At 60.4% G+C, this 14,128-nt stretch overlaps 2 protein-coding genes across 3 annotated transcripts; one reads left to right on the top strand and one right to left on the bottom strand.

Annotated features, from left to right (window-relative positions):
* Positions 1-220: 220 nt before the first annotated feature.
* On the bottom strand, positions 221-1,334 carry MRPS12 (mitochondrial ribosomal protein S12). Its single transcript, XM_065655209.1, has 2 exons — positions 1,184-1,334; positions 221-628 (listed from the first exon to the last, which is right to left on the bottom strand). Exons 1-2 carry the CDS (start codon positions 1,233-1,235, stop codon positions 273-275), a joined length of 408 nt encoding a protein of 135 aa, XP_065511281.1. The 5' UTR covers positions 1,236-1,334; the 3' UTR covers positions 221-272.
* A 334-nt stretch (positions 1,335-1,668) lies between these two features.
* PAK4 (p21 (RAC1) activated kinase 4) lies at positions 1,669-13,606 on the top strand. 2 transcript variants are annotated; one of them, XM_065655174.1, is made up of 11 exons: positions 1,669-1,786; positions 2,725-2,774; positions 4,181-4,306; positions 5,494-5,718; positions 7,397-7,879; positions 8,846-9,205; positions 10,491-10,624; positions 11,045-11,171; positions 11,272-11,397; positions 11,985-12,119; positions 12,197-13,606. In XM_065655174.1, exons 4-11 carry the CDS (start codon positions 5,515-5,517, stop codon positions 12,350-12,352), a joined length of 1,725 nt encoding a protein of 574 aa, XP_065511246.1. In that variant the 5' UTR covers positions 1,669-1,786; positions 2,725-2,774; positions 4,181-4,306; positions 5,494-5,514; the 3' UTR covers positions 12,353-13,606. The 2 variants fall into 2 exon arrangements, with proteins under 2 accessions (XP_065511246.1, XP_065511245.1); XM_065655173.1 differs by lacking the exon at positions 4,181-4,306.
* Positions 13,607-14,128: the final 522 nt, after the last annotated feature.

Genomic DNA, 14,128 nt, shown 5'->3' with positions numbered 1-14,128 from the left:
GCCCCCCAGTGCCCCTTCCCAATGCCCCCAGTTACCCCCCTGACCCCTTCCCAGTGCCCCCCCAGTACCCCCAGGCCCTTTCCCAATGGCCCCAGGTTCCCCCCAGGTTCTTTCCCAGTGCCCCCAGACCCTTTTGCAATGTCCCCAGGCCCCTTCCCAATGTCCCCAGTTCCCCCCAGTGCCGCCAGACCCCTCCCAACATCCTCAGTTCCACTCCACATCACATCCCACACACCGACAGCCTTTAATAGTTCACAGGGACCCATCCCAGGTCACTTCTCCTTCTTTTTCTGCACGTGGGCGCAGTCGTACTTGCCCCGCACGACCGTGACCTTGACGCCGGGCAGGTCCTGGGTGCGCCCGCCCTGCACCAGCACCACGTGGTGCTCCTGCAGGTTGTGGCCCTCACCGGGGACGAAGGCGACGATGTGGCGGCCGGTGCTGAGCCGCACGCGCACGCACTTGCGGTTGGCGGAGTTGGGCTTCTTGGGCTTGCGGATCAGGTTCTTCAGCACCACCCCCTTGATCTGGGGGCGCCCCAGAGTGGGCCCCAGTTTTTTTGGGGGGGGGCTGGGGCGGCCCTGCCGGTGCATCTGGTTCAGGGTGGCCATGGTGGCAAGCGGTGGGGGGACGGGGGTAACGGGGGTTTCCCCAGCTGGGGGAGCGTCCTGGGAGCTGGGGGGGCAGAAAGAGAGGGGGGGGGGTCAGTGTGCATGGGGGGCTCAGGGGGTCCCGGGGGAATTGGGGGGGGGTCAGGGGGCATGGGGGGCTGGGGGGAGTCGGGGGGTCCCAGGAGGAATTGGGGGGGGTCAGGGGCCATGGGGGGGTCAGGGGGACCCAGGGGGAATTGGGGAGGAGTCAGGGGCCATGGGGGGGTCAGGGGGTCCCGGGGGAACTGGGGGGGGTCAGGGGCCATAGGGGGGTCAGGGGGTCCCGGGGGAACTGGGGGGGGTCAGGGGCCATGGGGGGGTCGGGGAGAATCGGGGGGCTCAAGGGGTCCTGGTGGGGGGGTCATGGGCTCGGAGGAGCCCGGGGGGGATTCCCTGGGGGGGTCAGGAGCCCCGGGGGGCTCAGGGGAGCCCGGGCTGGGGGGGCAGCAGCCCCGGGCGGGTCGGTGGAAATCGGGGGGTCCCGGGGGGGGGGGTCAGCGGCTCTGGGGGGCCGGCGGGGGAGGCGGGACACGCACCGCAGGCGCGCAGCGAGGCCGCGGCCCTCAGCACAGCGCGGAGCGGCATCGGACGGGCCCGGAGCGCGGACAGCGGCGGGGCCTGAGGGGGGAACACCCGGTTAATGTTGCCCCCGGGGAGCGGCGGCCGCTCCCCGGCCCGTCGTGCGGCGGAGACCGGCGGGAGAGGCGCCTGCGCGGCCCCGGGGCGGCGGCAGCGCCGCGTTCACCTCACACCGCCGCCATGCTGGCTGCCTCGCCTCGCTCTGATTGGGCAGCGGCAACGCCAATCAACCTCTCCCCGCCCTGTGATTGGCCGCACTCGCCTTTAGTCCCTCCCTGCCCGCCATCGCGCTCCGACGGCTGCGCGGCCCCGCCTACCTTAGCGAAACCACGCCCAGCACCCCCAAAGCCACGCCTTCCCGTAGAGGCCACGCCTTCCAGTCGGAAACCACGCCCACCGCTCCCAAGGCCCCGCCCATAGGGGCGGCGCCTGTTGCCGGGGCGACGCGGGCGGGTCGAGTGCCCGGATGCGGCCCGGTCGCAACATGGCGGCGGGCGAGTGATTGTGGGCGAGGGGGGGGCAGCGGGAAAAACGGCGTTTTGGGCTCGTTGTGAGGGGTGAGCGGGGGCTGGGGGGGGCCAGGGGGAAGGGGGGGTTCGGGGGGACACGGGGGGGGCGGTTTGGGGGCGGGGTGAGGGAGTGGGGGGGCCTGGGGGGAGATGGGGCCTGAGGGAAAAGTGGGAGCCTGGGGGGGGGGCTGAGATGAGGCGTTAAAGCGGGAGTGAATTGGGGCTTAAAGTGGGAACTGGGGGTTAAAGCGCCTGGAAAACGAGGGCGAACGGGGGAATTCGGAGCAGCCGGAGCCCCCGTGAGGTTCTGGCCGGTGGGGGGCGGTTGGTGGATTAATTGTGGTTAATTGCGCTGGAGCAAAGTAAAAGTTGGACTGAGGAGACGCGTCGCGGGGCGGCGAGAAATGGGCGGAAGGGGGCAGAAATGGGGCAAAACCAGGGAAGAAATGGGGCAAAACCAGGGAAGAAATGGGGCAGAAATGGAGCAAAACCAGGGAAGAAATGGGGCAGAAATGGGGCAAAACCAGGGAAGAAATGGGGCAAAACCAGGGAAAAAATGGGGCAGAAATGGGTCAAAACCAGGGAAGAAATGGGGCAAAACCAGGGAAAAAATGGGGCAGAAATGGGTCAAAACCAGGAAAGAAATGGGGCAAAACCAGGGAAAAAATGGGGCAGAAATGGGGCAAAACCAGGGAAGAAATGGGGCAAAACCAGGGAAGAAATGGGGCAAAACCAGGGAAAAAATGGGGCAGAAATGGGGCAAAACCAGGGCAAAAATGGGGTGGAAATGGGACAGAAATGGGGCAAAACCAGGGCAAAAATGGGGCGGATATGGGGAGGAAATGGAGCAAAACCAGGGCAAAAATGGGGAGGAAATGGGGCAAAACTGGGGCGGAAACGGGGCTGCAAAACAAGCCCCAAACTGGCAGGTTTTGGGGGGTTCCTGGGGGGTTTGGGGTCTGACAGGACCTCTGGTCCCCTGGCAGCGTCGCCCCCGGGATGCGCGGCTGAGCCGGACGAGTTCCCGCGCCCGCAGGTAGGAAACGGCCACAAAACCCCTTTTTCTGCCCTTTTCCGGGCCGCGAAATCGCAGATTTGGGTCCGTCCTTCGCATTCGGGGCCGCGATTGGTTTTTCCGGGTGTTCCCGGGCGAGGAAAATTGAGAAACGAAAGGAGAAAAGTCCCAGGGTTGAGTTTTCAGTTGCGTTTTGCTCGCGGTTTGTTGCGATTTTCGCAAGTTTGGACTTTTCCGGTGGAGAATTCAGGACTTTGTGGGTTTCTGAAGGATTCGCCGTTTTTGTAGCCGTTAATTAATTTGGCATAATATAATTTTTAATTAGCTCTTTCTCACCTGCTCGTTGTGCAGTTTTAACCCAAAACCCCCAAAGTTCTCAATGATTTGGGGCCGAGTATCCCGCTTGGTTTTCGGGTTGTTCCGGTAACGATGATTTTCTCTATTAACCCTCAAAGCGTAATTAATTAGTTGCTTTCGCTAACGAGGGTGTAATCCATGCGAGTTCTGCTCTTCTTTCTCGCTGTGTCGGCGAATAAACTGTAAATCCTGTAAGTGGTGTTGGGGGGTAATTAAAGGTTTGACTCAACTAATCAGCCTGCGCCTTAATTAGGGGGTTTTGCCCCTGTTTCTGCTCCCTTTTCTGCCCCATTTTTACCCCATTTTTGCCCCATTTCTGCTCCAGTTTTGCTCCATTTCCACCTCGTTTCCTCCCCGTTTTTGCCCCATTTCTGCCCTGGTTTTGCCCCATTTCTGCCTCGTTTCCACCCCAGTTTTGCCCCATTTCCACCTCATTTCTTCCCAATTTCCTCCCTGTTTCCACCCCATTTTTACCCCATTTTTTCCCCATTTCTGTCCTGGTTCTGCTCCATTTCCACCTCATTTCCTCCCTGTTTCCGCCCTGGTTTTGCCCCATTTCTGCCCCATTCTTGCCCCGTTTCTGCCCCATTTATACCCCATTTTTTCCCCATTTCTGCCCCGGTTTTGCTCCATTTCCACCTCGTTTCCTCCCTGGTTTTGTCCCATTTCTGCCCTGGTTTTGCCCCATTCTCGCCCCATTTCTGCCCCATTTCCACCCTATTTTTACGCTGCTTTTGCCCCATTTCTGCCCCATTCTCACCCCATTTCCGCCCCATCCTCACCCAATTTCTGTCCCATTTCTGCCCCGCTTTCGCCCCCATTCTCCCCCATTTCGCCCCCATTCTCCCCCCATTTCGCCCTGCGCCTCCTCCCTCCGACTTCCACTTTGCGCCAACACGATTAAGCCCAACCAATCAACCAATTCCCCCATCACCAGAATTCCCGAATTTCCCCGTTTTCCAGCCACTTTTCCCCCCGACCCCCAGCTGAAGCCTCAATGAGCGGGTCCCCGTTTGGGCTCGGCCGCCGTCCCCCCCTTTTCTTCCTCCTCCTCCTCCTCCTCTTTGAAGGTGGCTGCAGATCCAGCCCGGCCAGTTCCACCCGCCCGCGCGTTCCGCCCAAATAACCCCAAAAGCCCCAAATCCCGCGCCCCGCAGGATGTGACCCCGACGCGGGACCCCCCCAGCAATCCCCAGGTAGGGCCCCGAGCCTCCGATTTGCCCGGAAACCCCGTTTTTCGCCCCGTTTCGCCGCGTTTCCCTGGCGCCCCGGGGCGCGTTTTTGGGGCCGAGTTTCGGTTTCTGCGACGCGCGAAGGGGCAAAATTTGGAGTTTGGGACCGTCGGAAGGTGGGGGGGGTGCGGCGGTTTGGGGCGAATTCGGCAAGGTTTGGGGTCGGAGCTGGTTATTTGATGAGCTTTTCTCTTTCCGTGGATTAATTAACGTGGAAAATCGGTTCGGGGGGGTCCGGGGAGCAGGTTCGGAGCCGCTTCTTGTTCCTCTGGGCCCCAAATCGATGATTTTCACGAAGAAAAAGGGGTTTTGGGGGTTCCTGTTTGAACCCCCCCCTCCCGGCCTGGTTTGTTTGCTCAGGTTCGTTAACGGCTGACTAATTAACGAGGGAACCTGACCCGGGCTGGGCTGAGGAATGTGCGGCTTTAACCCTTGAACCTCCTGCCCAAAAAGCCCCATTTTTGGGGTGAAACCGGGGCTGGTCTTTTCCGCCCAAAATGAAAATCTGGAGGGTGTTTTCCATCCAAAATTATAATTCGATGATTTTACTGTTTCCGGGGAACTCACCAATAATCCCAGCCCTAAATCTGGAGAGTCTTTTCATGCAAAATTATGATTTAATGGTTTTAAATCTTCAGTTTTCAGTATGTGGTGTCTGGGGAGCTCAACAGTAATCCCAGCCCTAAATCTGGAGGGTCTTTTCCATCCAAAATGAAAATCCGGAGGGTGTTTTCTATGACTTTCTGATTTTAAATCCTCAGGTGCTGGGTTGTGGTGTTTCTGGGGAGCTCAACAATAATCCCAGCCTAAAATCTGCGCAAGATCTTCCCCCAGATCTGTGCAAAATCTTCCCCCAGATCTGTGCAAAATCTGTGCAAAATCTTCCCCAGATCTGTGCAAAATCTGCGCAAAATCTTCCCCCAGATCTGCGCAAAATCTTCCCCCAAATCTGCGCAAAATCTTCCCCCAAATCTGCGCAAAGTCTGTGCAAAGTCCGTGCAAAATCTTCCCCAAATACGTGCAAAATCTCCCCGAATCTCCCCACCTGCCCATTTCCAGTGCTGCTTTGCGCGGCCGCGCTGTCTCCGTGACCCCCCCCCACCTCCCCGATCCCCCAAATTGACCTTTTTCCCCCGTTTTTCCCCCGGCAGGAGCTCCCCGCGCCCCCCGCCATGTTCGGCAAGCGCAAGAAGCGGCTGGAGATCTCGGCGCCGTCCAACTTCGAGCACCGGGTGCACACGGGGTTCGACGCGGCGGAGCAGCGCTTCACCGGGCTGCCGCGCCAGTGGCGGGGGCTGCTGGAGGACTCGGCGCGGCGCCCCAAACCGCTCGTGGACCCGGCCTGCGTCACCAACGTCCGCGCCGCCGCGGGGAAGGTGAGCTTGGGGGAGAAACGGTGAATCTGGGGAGAGAAACGGTGAATCTGGGGGGGAAACGGTGAATCTGGGGGGAAACGGTGAATCTGGGGGAGAAACGGTGAATCTGGGGAGGAAACGGTGAATCTGGGGGGGAAACGGTGAATCTAGGGGGGAAACGGCCAGTTCAGGGGAGAAACGGTGAATCTGGGGAGAGAAACGGTGAATCTGGGGAGAGAAACGGTGAATCTGGGGGGGAAACGGTGAATCTGGGGGGGGAAAAATGGGGAACCTGGGGGGGAAACGGTGAGTTTGGGGGGAGAAACGGTGAATCTGGGGCGAGAAATGGTGAGTTTGGGGGGCGAGAAATGGTGAATCTGGGGAGGGGAACGGTGAGTTTGGGGGGGAGAAACGGTGGATTTGGGGGAGAAACAGCCGGTTCGAGGGAGAAATGGTGAATCTGTGATTTGGGGGAGAAACGGTGAATCTGGGGAGAGAAACGGTGAATCTGGCGAGAAATGGTGAATCTGGGAGAGAAACGGTGGATTTGGGGGGAGAAACGGCCGTTTCAGGGTGAGAAATGGCCGGTTCAGGGGGAAAAACGCTGAATTCAGGGGAAAAACGGTGAATTCAGGGGGAGAAATGGTGAATTTGGGGGGAGAAACGTCCATTTCGGGGGAAAACTGGTGAATTTGGGAGGAAAAACAGCCGTTTTGGGGGGAAAAAACAAAAAATGGCAAATTTGGGGGGCAAATGGCAAATTTGCAGGGAAAAACGGTTGATTTTTTTTTAAATTCTGAGCCAATTTTTTTTAAAGTCTGGGTGGTTTTCTTCAAATTTGGGTGGGTTTTTTTAGAGTCCAGCTCAATTTCTTTTAAGTCCGGCTCAATTTTTTCGAGTCCGAGTCTCTTTTTATTAAAGTCTGGATCATTTTCCTCAAGTCTGGGTGGTGGTTTTTTTTTTTTTTTTTTGAAGTTTGGCTCAAATTCTCAAATCCGTGGGATTATTTTGAAATCTGGGCCGTTTTCCTCGACTTTGGGTGTTTTCCCTTGAAATCCGGGTGGGTTTTTCTCAGGTCTCGCCCGTTCCGGGCCCGTTAGTCTGAACAAATGGGGGGGTGGGATCGCCGCTATTTCCCCAGGAAGCAGCCGGGGGGTCCCTGTGTCCCCCGCCCCCCCATTCCATTGCCATGGCTTTATTTTGGCTTTCCCTTTTTTTTTTTTCCCCCCTTTTTTTCCCCTTGTCGTTTTTGTGTGCTTTTCCCCTTTTTCCCCTTTTTCCCCTTTTTCCCCTTTTTCCCCTTTTTCCCCTTTTTCCCCTTTTTCCCCTTTTTCCCCTTTTTCCCCTTTTTCCCCTTTTTCCCCTTTTTCCCCTTTTTCCCCTTTTTCCCCCTTTTTCCCCTTTTTCCCCCTCCCTTTCCGTTCCCCCCCCCGTTTCCCCCCCCCGTTTCCCCCCCCCGTTTCCCCCCCCCGTTTCCCCCCCCGGTTCCCCCCCCGGTTCCCCCCCCCCGGTTCCCCCCCCCCGGTTCCCCCCCCCCGGTTCCCCCGTCCCCCCCCCCCCGTTCCCCCCCCCCGTTTTCCCCCCCTTCCCCCCCCCCCCCGTTTTCCCCCTCCCCCCCCTTTTCCCCCATTCCCCCCCCCCCCCGTTTTCCCTTCCCCCCCCCGGTTTCCCTCTCCCCTTTCCCCCCCCGCGCTCCCAGCCCATCGTGCGCGGCGCGGGGGCCCCCCCGGGGGGTTCTCTGAGCTGGCTGCTGGAGGAGCTGGAGCACATGTGCGTGTCCCGCTCCAACTCCCTGCGCCGCCACAGCCCCCCCAGCCCCCCCGCCCCCCGAAACGGCCTCGCCGGGGCCCCCCCGAACCGCCACCACGACGGGGGGAGCACGAACGACCCCCCCCCGGACAAGCAGCGCGACCCGGCGCAGGAACCCTCCGCCCGCCCCCACCAGCCCCAGCACCCCGAGCCGCCCCCCGGCGGGGGGGGGACGCGGCGCGACCCCCCCGACAAGCGCCCCAAACCGTCCCGCGGGGCCGCCGACCCGGCCCCCCCGCCCCGCGACAAGCGGCCCCTGTCCGGGCCCCACGGCCCCGAAAACGAGGGGGGGGCGAAGACGGCGGCGACGGGACGGCCCTTCAACACCTACCCCCGCAGCGACCCCCACCCCGGCCGGCACGGGGGGGCACAGGTAACGGGGACCCCAAAAACGTGGCCTAACCGCCAAAAAACGTGGCCTAACGAGCAGAAACTGCGGCTTAGCGACCAAAACTGTGGCCTAACCACCAAAAAACGCGGCCTAACGAGCAGAAACTGCAGCTTAGTGACCAAAACTGTGGCCTAACCACCAAAAAACGTGGTCTAAGGAGCAGAAACTGCGGCTTAGCGACCAAAACTGTGGCCTAACAGCCAAAAACTGTGGCCTAGTGGCCAAAAACTGTGGCCTAACGGCCAAAAAATATGGCCTAACAAGCAAAAAACGTGGCCTAACAGCCAAAAACCGCTTCCTGACAAGCTTTTCCTCCCCAAAAACCACTTCCTAATGAGCTTTTCGCCCCAAAAATCTCTTTCTAATGACCAAAAAGCACTTCTTAATGAGCTCCAGCAATTAAAACCAGAGCTTTTCCTCCCCAAAACCGCTTCCTAACGAGCTTTTCCTCCCCAAAACCGCTTCCTCGTGAGCTTTTCTTCCCCAAAATCGCTTCCTAACAAGCTCTGCCAATTAAAACCAAAGCTTTTCCTCCCCAAAACTGCTTCCTAACGAGCTTTTCTTCCCCAAAACCGCTTCCTAACGAGCTTTTCCTCCCCAAAACCGCTTCCTAACGAGCTTTTCCTCCCCAAAACCGCTTCCTAACGAGCTTTTCTTCCCCAAAACCGCTTCCTAACGAGCTTTTCCTCCCCAAAACCGCTTCCTAACGAGCTTTTCCTCCCCAAAACCGCTTCCTAACGAGCTTTTCCTCCCCAAAACCACTTCCTAACCAGCTCTGCTGATTAAAACCGAAGCTTTTCCTCCCCAAAACCGCTTCCTAACGAGCTTTTCCTCCCCAAAACCGCTTCCTAACGATCTCCGCCAATCAAACCCGCCCCCTCCCCACCGTTTTGGGTCCAACCCCCCCGTTTTCTTCACCTGACCCCTTTTTTCTCCCCTCTTTTCCAGGCTGAGCCTCGAGCGCCGGATCTTCCCCCCAACGGCCCCGTCGCCCCGGCACCCCCATCCCGCTCCGCCCCGCGCCCCAAAAACCCCGACCCGGCCCCGAAGCCGCCCCCCAGCGCCCCGCAGCGCCCGCGCTCCCCCCAGCGCGAGCCCCAGCGCGTGTCCCACGAGCAGTTCCGCGCCGCGCTGCAGCTGGTGGTGGATCCCGGCGACCCCCGCGCCTACCTGGACAACTTCATCAAGATCGGCGAGGGCTCCACCGGCGTCGTCTGCATCGCCACGGTCAAGAGCTCCGGCAAACTGGTGGCCGTCAAGAAGATGGACCTGCGGAAGCAGCAGCGGCGGGAGCTGCTCTTCAACGAGGTGGGAGCAGTCGGGGGGTCTGTCCGTCGGGGGCGGCCGTTGGGTCGTGGTTGTTTCTGGTCGTTGGTTGTCTGGGAGATGGTTCATCTCGATTATCCCGGTGACCGTCCCAATGATCATCTTGATCATCCCAATGACCGTCCCAATGATCATCTCGATTATCCTGGTGACCATCCCAATGGTCATCTCGGTCATCCCGGTGACCATCCCAATGACCATCCCAGTGATCATCTTGATCATCCCAATGACCATCCCAGTGATCATCTCGATCATCCCAATGACCATCCCAGTGATCATCTCGATCATCCCAATGACCATCCCAGTGATCATCTCGATCATCCCAATGACCATCCCAGTGATCATCTCGATCATCCCAATGACCATCCCAGTGATCATCTCGATCACCCCAATGACCATCCCAGTGACCATCCCAGTGATCATCTCGATCATCCCAATGACCATCCCAGTGACCATCCCAGTGATCATCTCGATCATCCCAATGACCATCCCAGTGACCATCCCAGTGATCATCTCGATCATCCCAATGACCATCCCAGTGACCATCCCAGTGATCATCTCGATCATCCCAATGACCATCCCAGTGACCATCCCAGTGATCATCTCGATCATCCCAATGACCATCCCAATGACCATCCCAATGACCATCCCAATGACCATCCCGATCATCCCAATGACCATCCCAATGACCATCCCAATGATCATCATCATCCCGGTGACCATCCTCATGGTCATCTCGGTCGTCCCAATGATCATCCCAATGATCATCTTGATCATCCCAGTGACCATCCCAATGATCGTCTTGATCATCCCGGTGACCATCCCAATTGCCATCTCTATCACCCCAGTTGTCAACCCAGTTATCATCTCTGTCATCCCGATGATCATCCCCTTTATCATCCCAATTATCATCCATCAGGGGTGCCCTTTGGGTCGTGGTTGTTTCTGATAGTTGGTCGTTTGGGAGATGGTTCATCTCAATCGTGCCAACGATCATCTTGATCGTCCCAACGATTGTGCAACCATTGTCCCAATTACCGTCCCAATGACCATCCCAATGATCATCTCAATCATCCCAATGATCATCTCGATCATCCCAATGATCATGTCAATCATCCCAATGATCTCCGTTTCTTGTGGGTCTTCTGGAAGGGGTTCTTGGCTCTGGAGCCCAAACCGCGCCCCTGCTGGTTCAGCTGGGGGGATCGAGCGCTTTTCGGGGTGTCGCCGCCGCGGGGGGGTGACGATGCCGTGTCCCCAAATGCAGGTGGTGATCATGCGCGACTACCAGCACGAGAACGTGGTGGAGATGTACAACAGCTACCTGGTGGGCGACGAGCTCTGGGTGGTCATGGAGTTCCTGGAGGGTGGCGCCTTGACCGACATCGTCACGCACACCAGGTGGGTCCCCGAGGGTCCCCGAGTGTCCCCAGAGGGTCCCCAACGCGGGTCCCCGCTCTCACGACCCGCTGGGTGGGATTAGGGATGAGTTGAACATGAGCATCCTACCAGCTGACATTGGGGATGCGTTAACCCTGAGCGTCCCCCCAGCTGACGTTAGGGATGAGTTCCCCGCGTCCCCCCCCATGTCCCCCACGCGTCCCCCCCGTGTCCCCTCACTGTTTCGGGTGGATTTTGGTAGATTTTGGTGTCCCCAGCATGAACGACCCCCCACAGCCATCTACCTTCTCCACCCAGTCTCAAAACCAAGACATTTAATGCGCAACATCGTCCTTTGTTTTAACCGGGATTCGGGGAGCACCTCGCGGTTGTCCCCCCCCGTGTTCCCTCACGGTTTTCGGGGCGTCTCGGTGTCCCCAGGATGAACGAGGAGCAGATCGCCGCCGTCTGCGCCGCGGTGCTCAAGGCTCTGGCCGTTCTCCATGCCCAGGGCGTCATCCACCGCGACATCAAGAGCGACTCCATCCTCCTCACGCACGACGGGCGGGTGAGCGACCGCGCGCATCCCCCCCCAGCCCCAAAACCGCCCCCCATGGCGCCGTCCGACCCCCCCCCAACTCCCGGCTGCGCTTTTGGGTTGTTTTCAGGTGAAACTCTCGGATTTTGGGTTCTGCGCCCAAGTGAACAAGGAGGTGCCGCGGCGCAAGTCGCTGGTGGGGACCCCGTACTGGATGGCGCCCGAGCTCATCTCCCGCCTGCCCTATGGCCCCGAGGTTGGGGGGCAGATTTGGGGCTGGGGGGCAGGTTTGGGGTGTGAGGGCTGTGGGGCGCAGGGTTTGGGGGACATGGGGCAGGTTTGGGGTCTGGGGGGGGCGCAGGGTTTGGGGGGCACGGGGCAGGTTTGGGGGACTTGGGGCAGATTTGCAGTTGTTGGGCAGGTTTGGGATGTGGGGACTGGGGGGCGCAGGGTTTCGGGGGCACGGGGCGGGTGTGGGGTTGTGGGGCAGGTTTGGGGGTTGTGGGGCAGGTTTGGGGGTCGTGGGGTCTGGGGGGCGCGGAGCGGATTTGGGGGATTGTGGGGCAGCTCTGGGGGTGTGGGGCAGGTTTGGGGGACATGGGGCAGGTTTGGGGACACGTGGGGTGGATTTTGGGGGGTGTGGGGCAGATTCGGGGGCGCACGATGCGAATTTGGGGCCACGGGATGCGAATTTGGGGCCTCACAGCTCAGATTTGGGGGCGCGCGGGTGGATTTGGCGCCACGTGGGGCAGATTTGGGGCCACGTCCGGGGTCCCCCCGGCGAGATTTGGGGGCACGGGTGCCCCCCACCCCCCATTGCCCCGTTTTGTCCCCCCCCACCAGGTTGACATCTGGTCTCTGGGCGTCATGGTGATCGAGATGGTGGATGGGGAACCCCCTTATTTCAACGAGCCCCCCCTCAAAGCCATGAAAATGATCCGCGACAACCTGCCCCCCAAGCTGAAAAACGCCCACAAGGTACGAGCCGGGGGACATTTCGGGGCCGCTTTGGGGACACCCCGGGGTCGGGACTGACCCCCCCGGGCCCCCCCCAGGTGTCCCCCTCCCTCAAAGGTTTCCTGGAGCGGATGCTGGTGCGGGACCCCGGGCAGAGGGCGACGGCGCCCGAGCTGCTGCGTCACCCCTTCCTGGGCAAGGCCGCCCCCCCCGCCGCCATCGTCCCCCTCATGCGCCAGCACCGGCTGCGGTGAGGGGGGGTCACGGGGACACCCCCCTGGGGACTTTGGGGAGCCCCCAGGGACTTCAGGGGGACTCCGGGAAGCCCCCCGCTGCTGTTTTCCAGCTCCGCACCGGGAACCCCCCCGGCACCGTTGTCCCCACCTCGGTGTCCCCGTCACACACCCGCGATGAGGGGGACACGGGGACGCCCCCCGGGACTTTGGGGAGCCCCCGGGGACTTTGGGGGGACTCCGGGGAGCCCCCCGCTGCTGTTTTCCAGCTCCACACCGGGGACCCTCCTGGTGCCATTGTCCCCACCTCGGCGTCCCCATCACACACCTGCCATGGGGGGGATGTGGGGACCCCCCCCAGGACTTTGGGGACCCCCTGGGGACTTTGGGGGGACTCTGGGGAGCCCCCCGCTGCTGTTTTCCAGCTCCACACAAGGGACCCCCCCCCCGGTAGCCACCTGTGATGGGGGGGACATTGGGGACCTCCGAGGACATTGGGGACCCCCCAAGGACTTTGGGGACCCCCCCCCTGCGCCATCGTCCCCCCCCAGCATCCCCGTCACCCACCTGTGATGGAGGGGACATTGGGGACCCCCCCTGGGGACATTGGGGACCCCCTGAGGAGTTTGGGGACCCCCCAGGGACATTGGGGATGCCCCCACATCACGGTGACACTTGGGGGGCCTTGGCGACGTCCCCCCCCCCACCGTCACCCCTCAACTGGACTCATGACTGGGGGGGGGACACACAGATCCCCCCCAAACTACTGAGCTGGAGGGGGGACACACACCAGCGAGGCCACTCGGTGCCCCCCCCCCATGTCCCCTCACCCCGGGGGGGCACTTGGCGGGTTCGCGTGTGCGTCCCCCACTTTTTTTTTTTTCTTTAAATCCCTTTTTTTATCCCCGGGGGGGCCCCACCTGCATCTCCGGGGCGGGGGGGGACACGGGGACGTGTCCCTGACACTACGGCCCCCCCGCGGCCACACTACTGATTCGGGGTCCCTGCCCCCCCCCCCCCCGCCCCCCCCCAACCACCTTTTCCTTATTTTGGGGTTTTTCTGTTTGTTTCCCCCCCCCATTTTTTTTCTTTTTATCAGAACTATTTATATTGTCCTTTTGTAATGCTGCGGGTTGGGGGGGGCGTGGGGACCCCCCTCCCCCTCTGAGATTACACGTGGCCTTTTGGAGACCCCCCCGTGTCCCATGTGGCTTCTTTTGGGGAGGGGGGTGACAGTGGGGGGGCCCTTGCCTCCCCCCCCCCAATAAAGCACCAGTGGGGCGGGAGCTGCTGCAGCCTCCAGGCTTTATTGGCTGGGACCTGGGGGGCTCAGGGGGATCTGGGGGGGCTCATGGGGGCTCGTGGGGACCTGGGGGGCTCATGGGGATCTGGGGGGGCTCACGTTGATTTGTCTTGGCCAACGTTGACCCAGGTTGACTCGCGTTGACTTGTCTGGGTCAGTGTTCACTCACGTCGAGTCCTGTTGGCCCATGTTGACTGGAGATGACCGGTGTTGACCCGCGTTGACCAGTGTTGACCCGCGTTGACCGGTCTTGACCCGCGTTGACCAGTCTTGACCCGCGTTGACTCCCGTTGACTCATGTTGACTCCCATTCACCAGTCTTGCCCCATGTTGACTCATGTTGACCTGTGTTGACTTGTGTTGACTCCCATTGACCAGTCTTGCCCCATGTTGATCCACGTTGACTCATGTTGACTCCCATTGACCAGTCTTGCCCCATGTTGCCCCACGTTGACTTGTGTTGACTCCCATTGACCTCTCTTGCCCCACGTTGC

This window comes from Caloenas nicobarica, chromosome 37 (assembly GCF_036013445.1).
Source record: "Caloenas nicobarica isolate bCalNic1 chromosome 37, bCalNic1.hap1, whole genome shotgun sequence".
In the NCBI taxonomy this organism is placed as follows: domain Eukaryota; kingdom Metazoa; phylum Chordata; class Aves; order Columbiformes; family Columbidae; genus Caloenas; species Caloenas nicobarica.
Note: the sequence above shows the minus strand (reverse complement) of the source record. Positions and strands in the feature narration are given on the sequence as shown.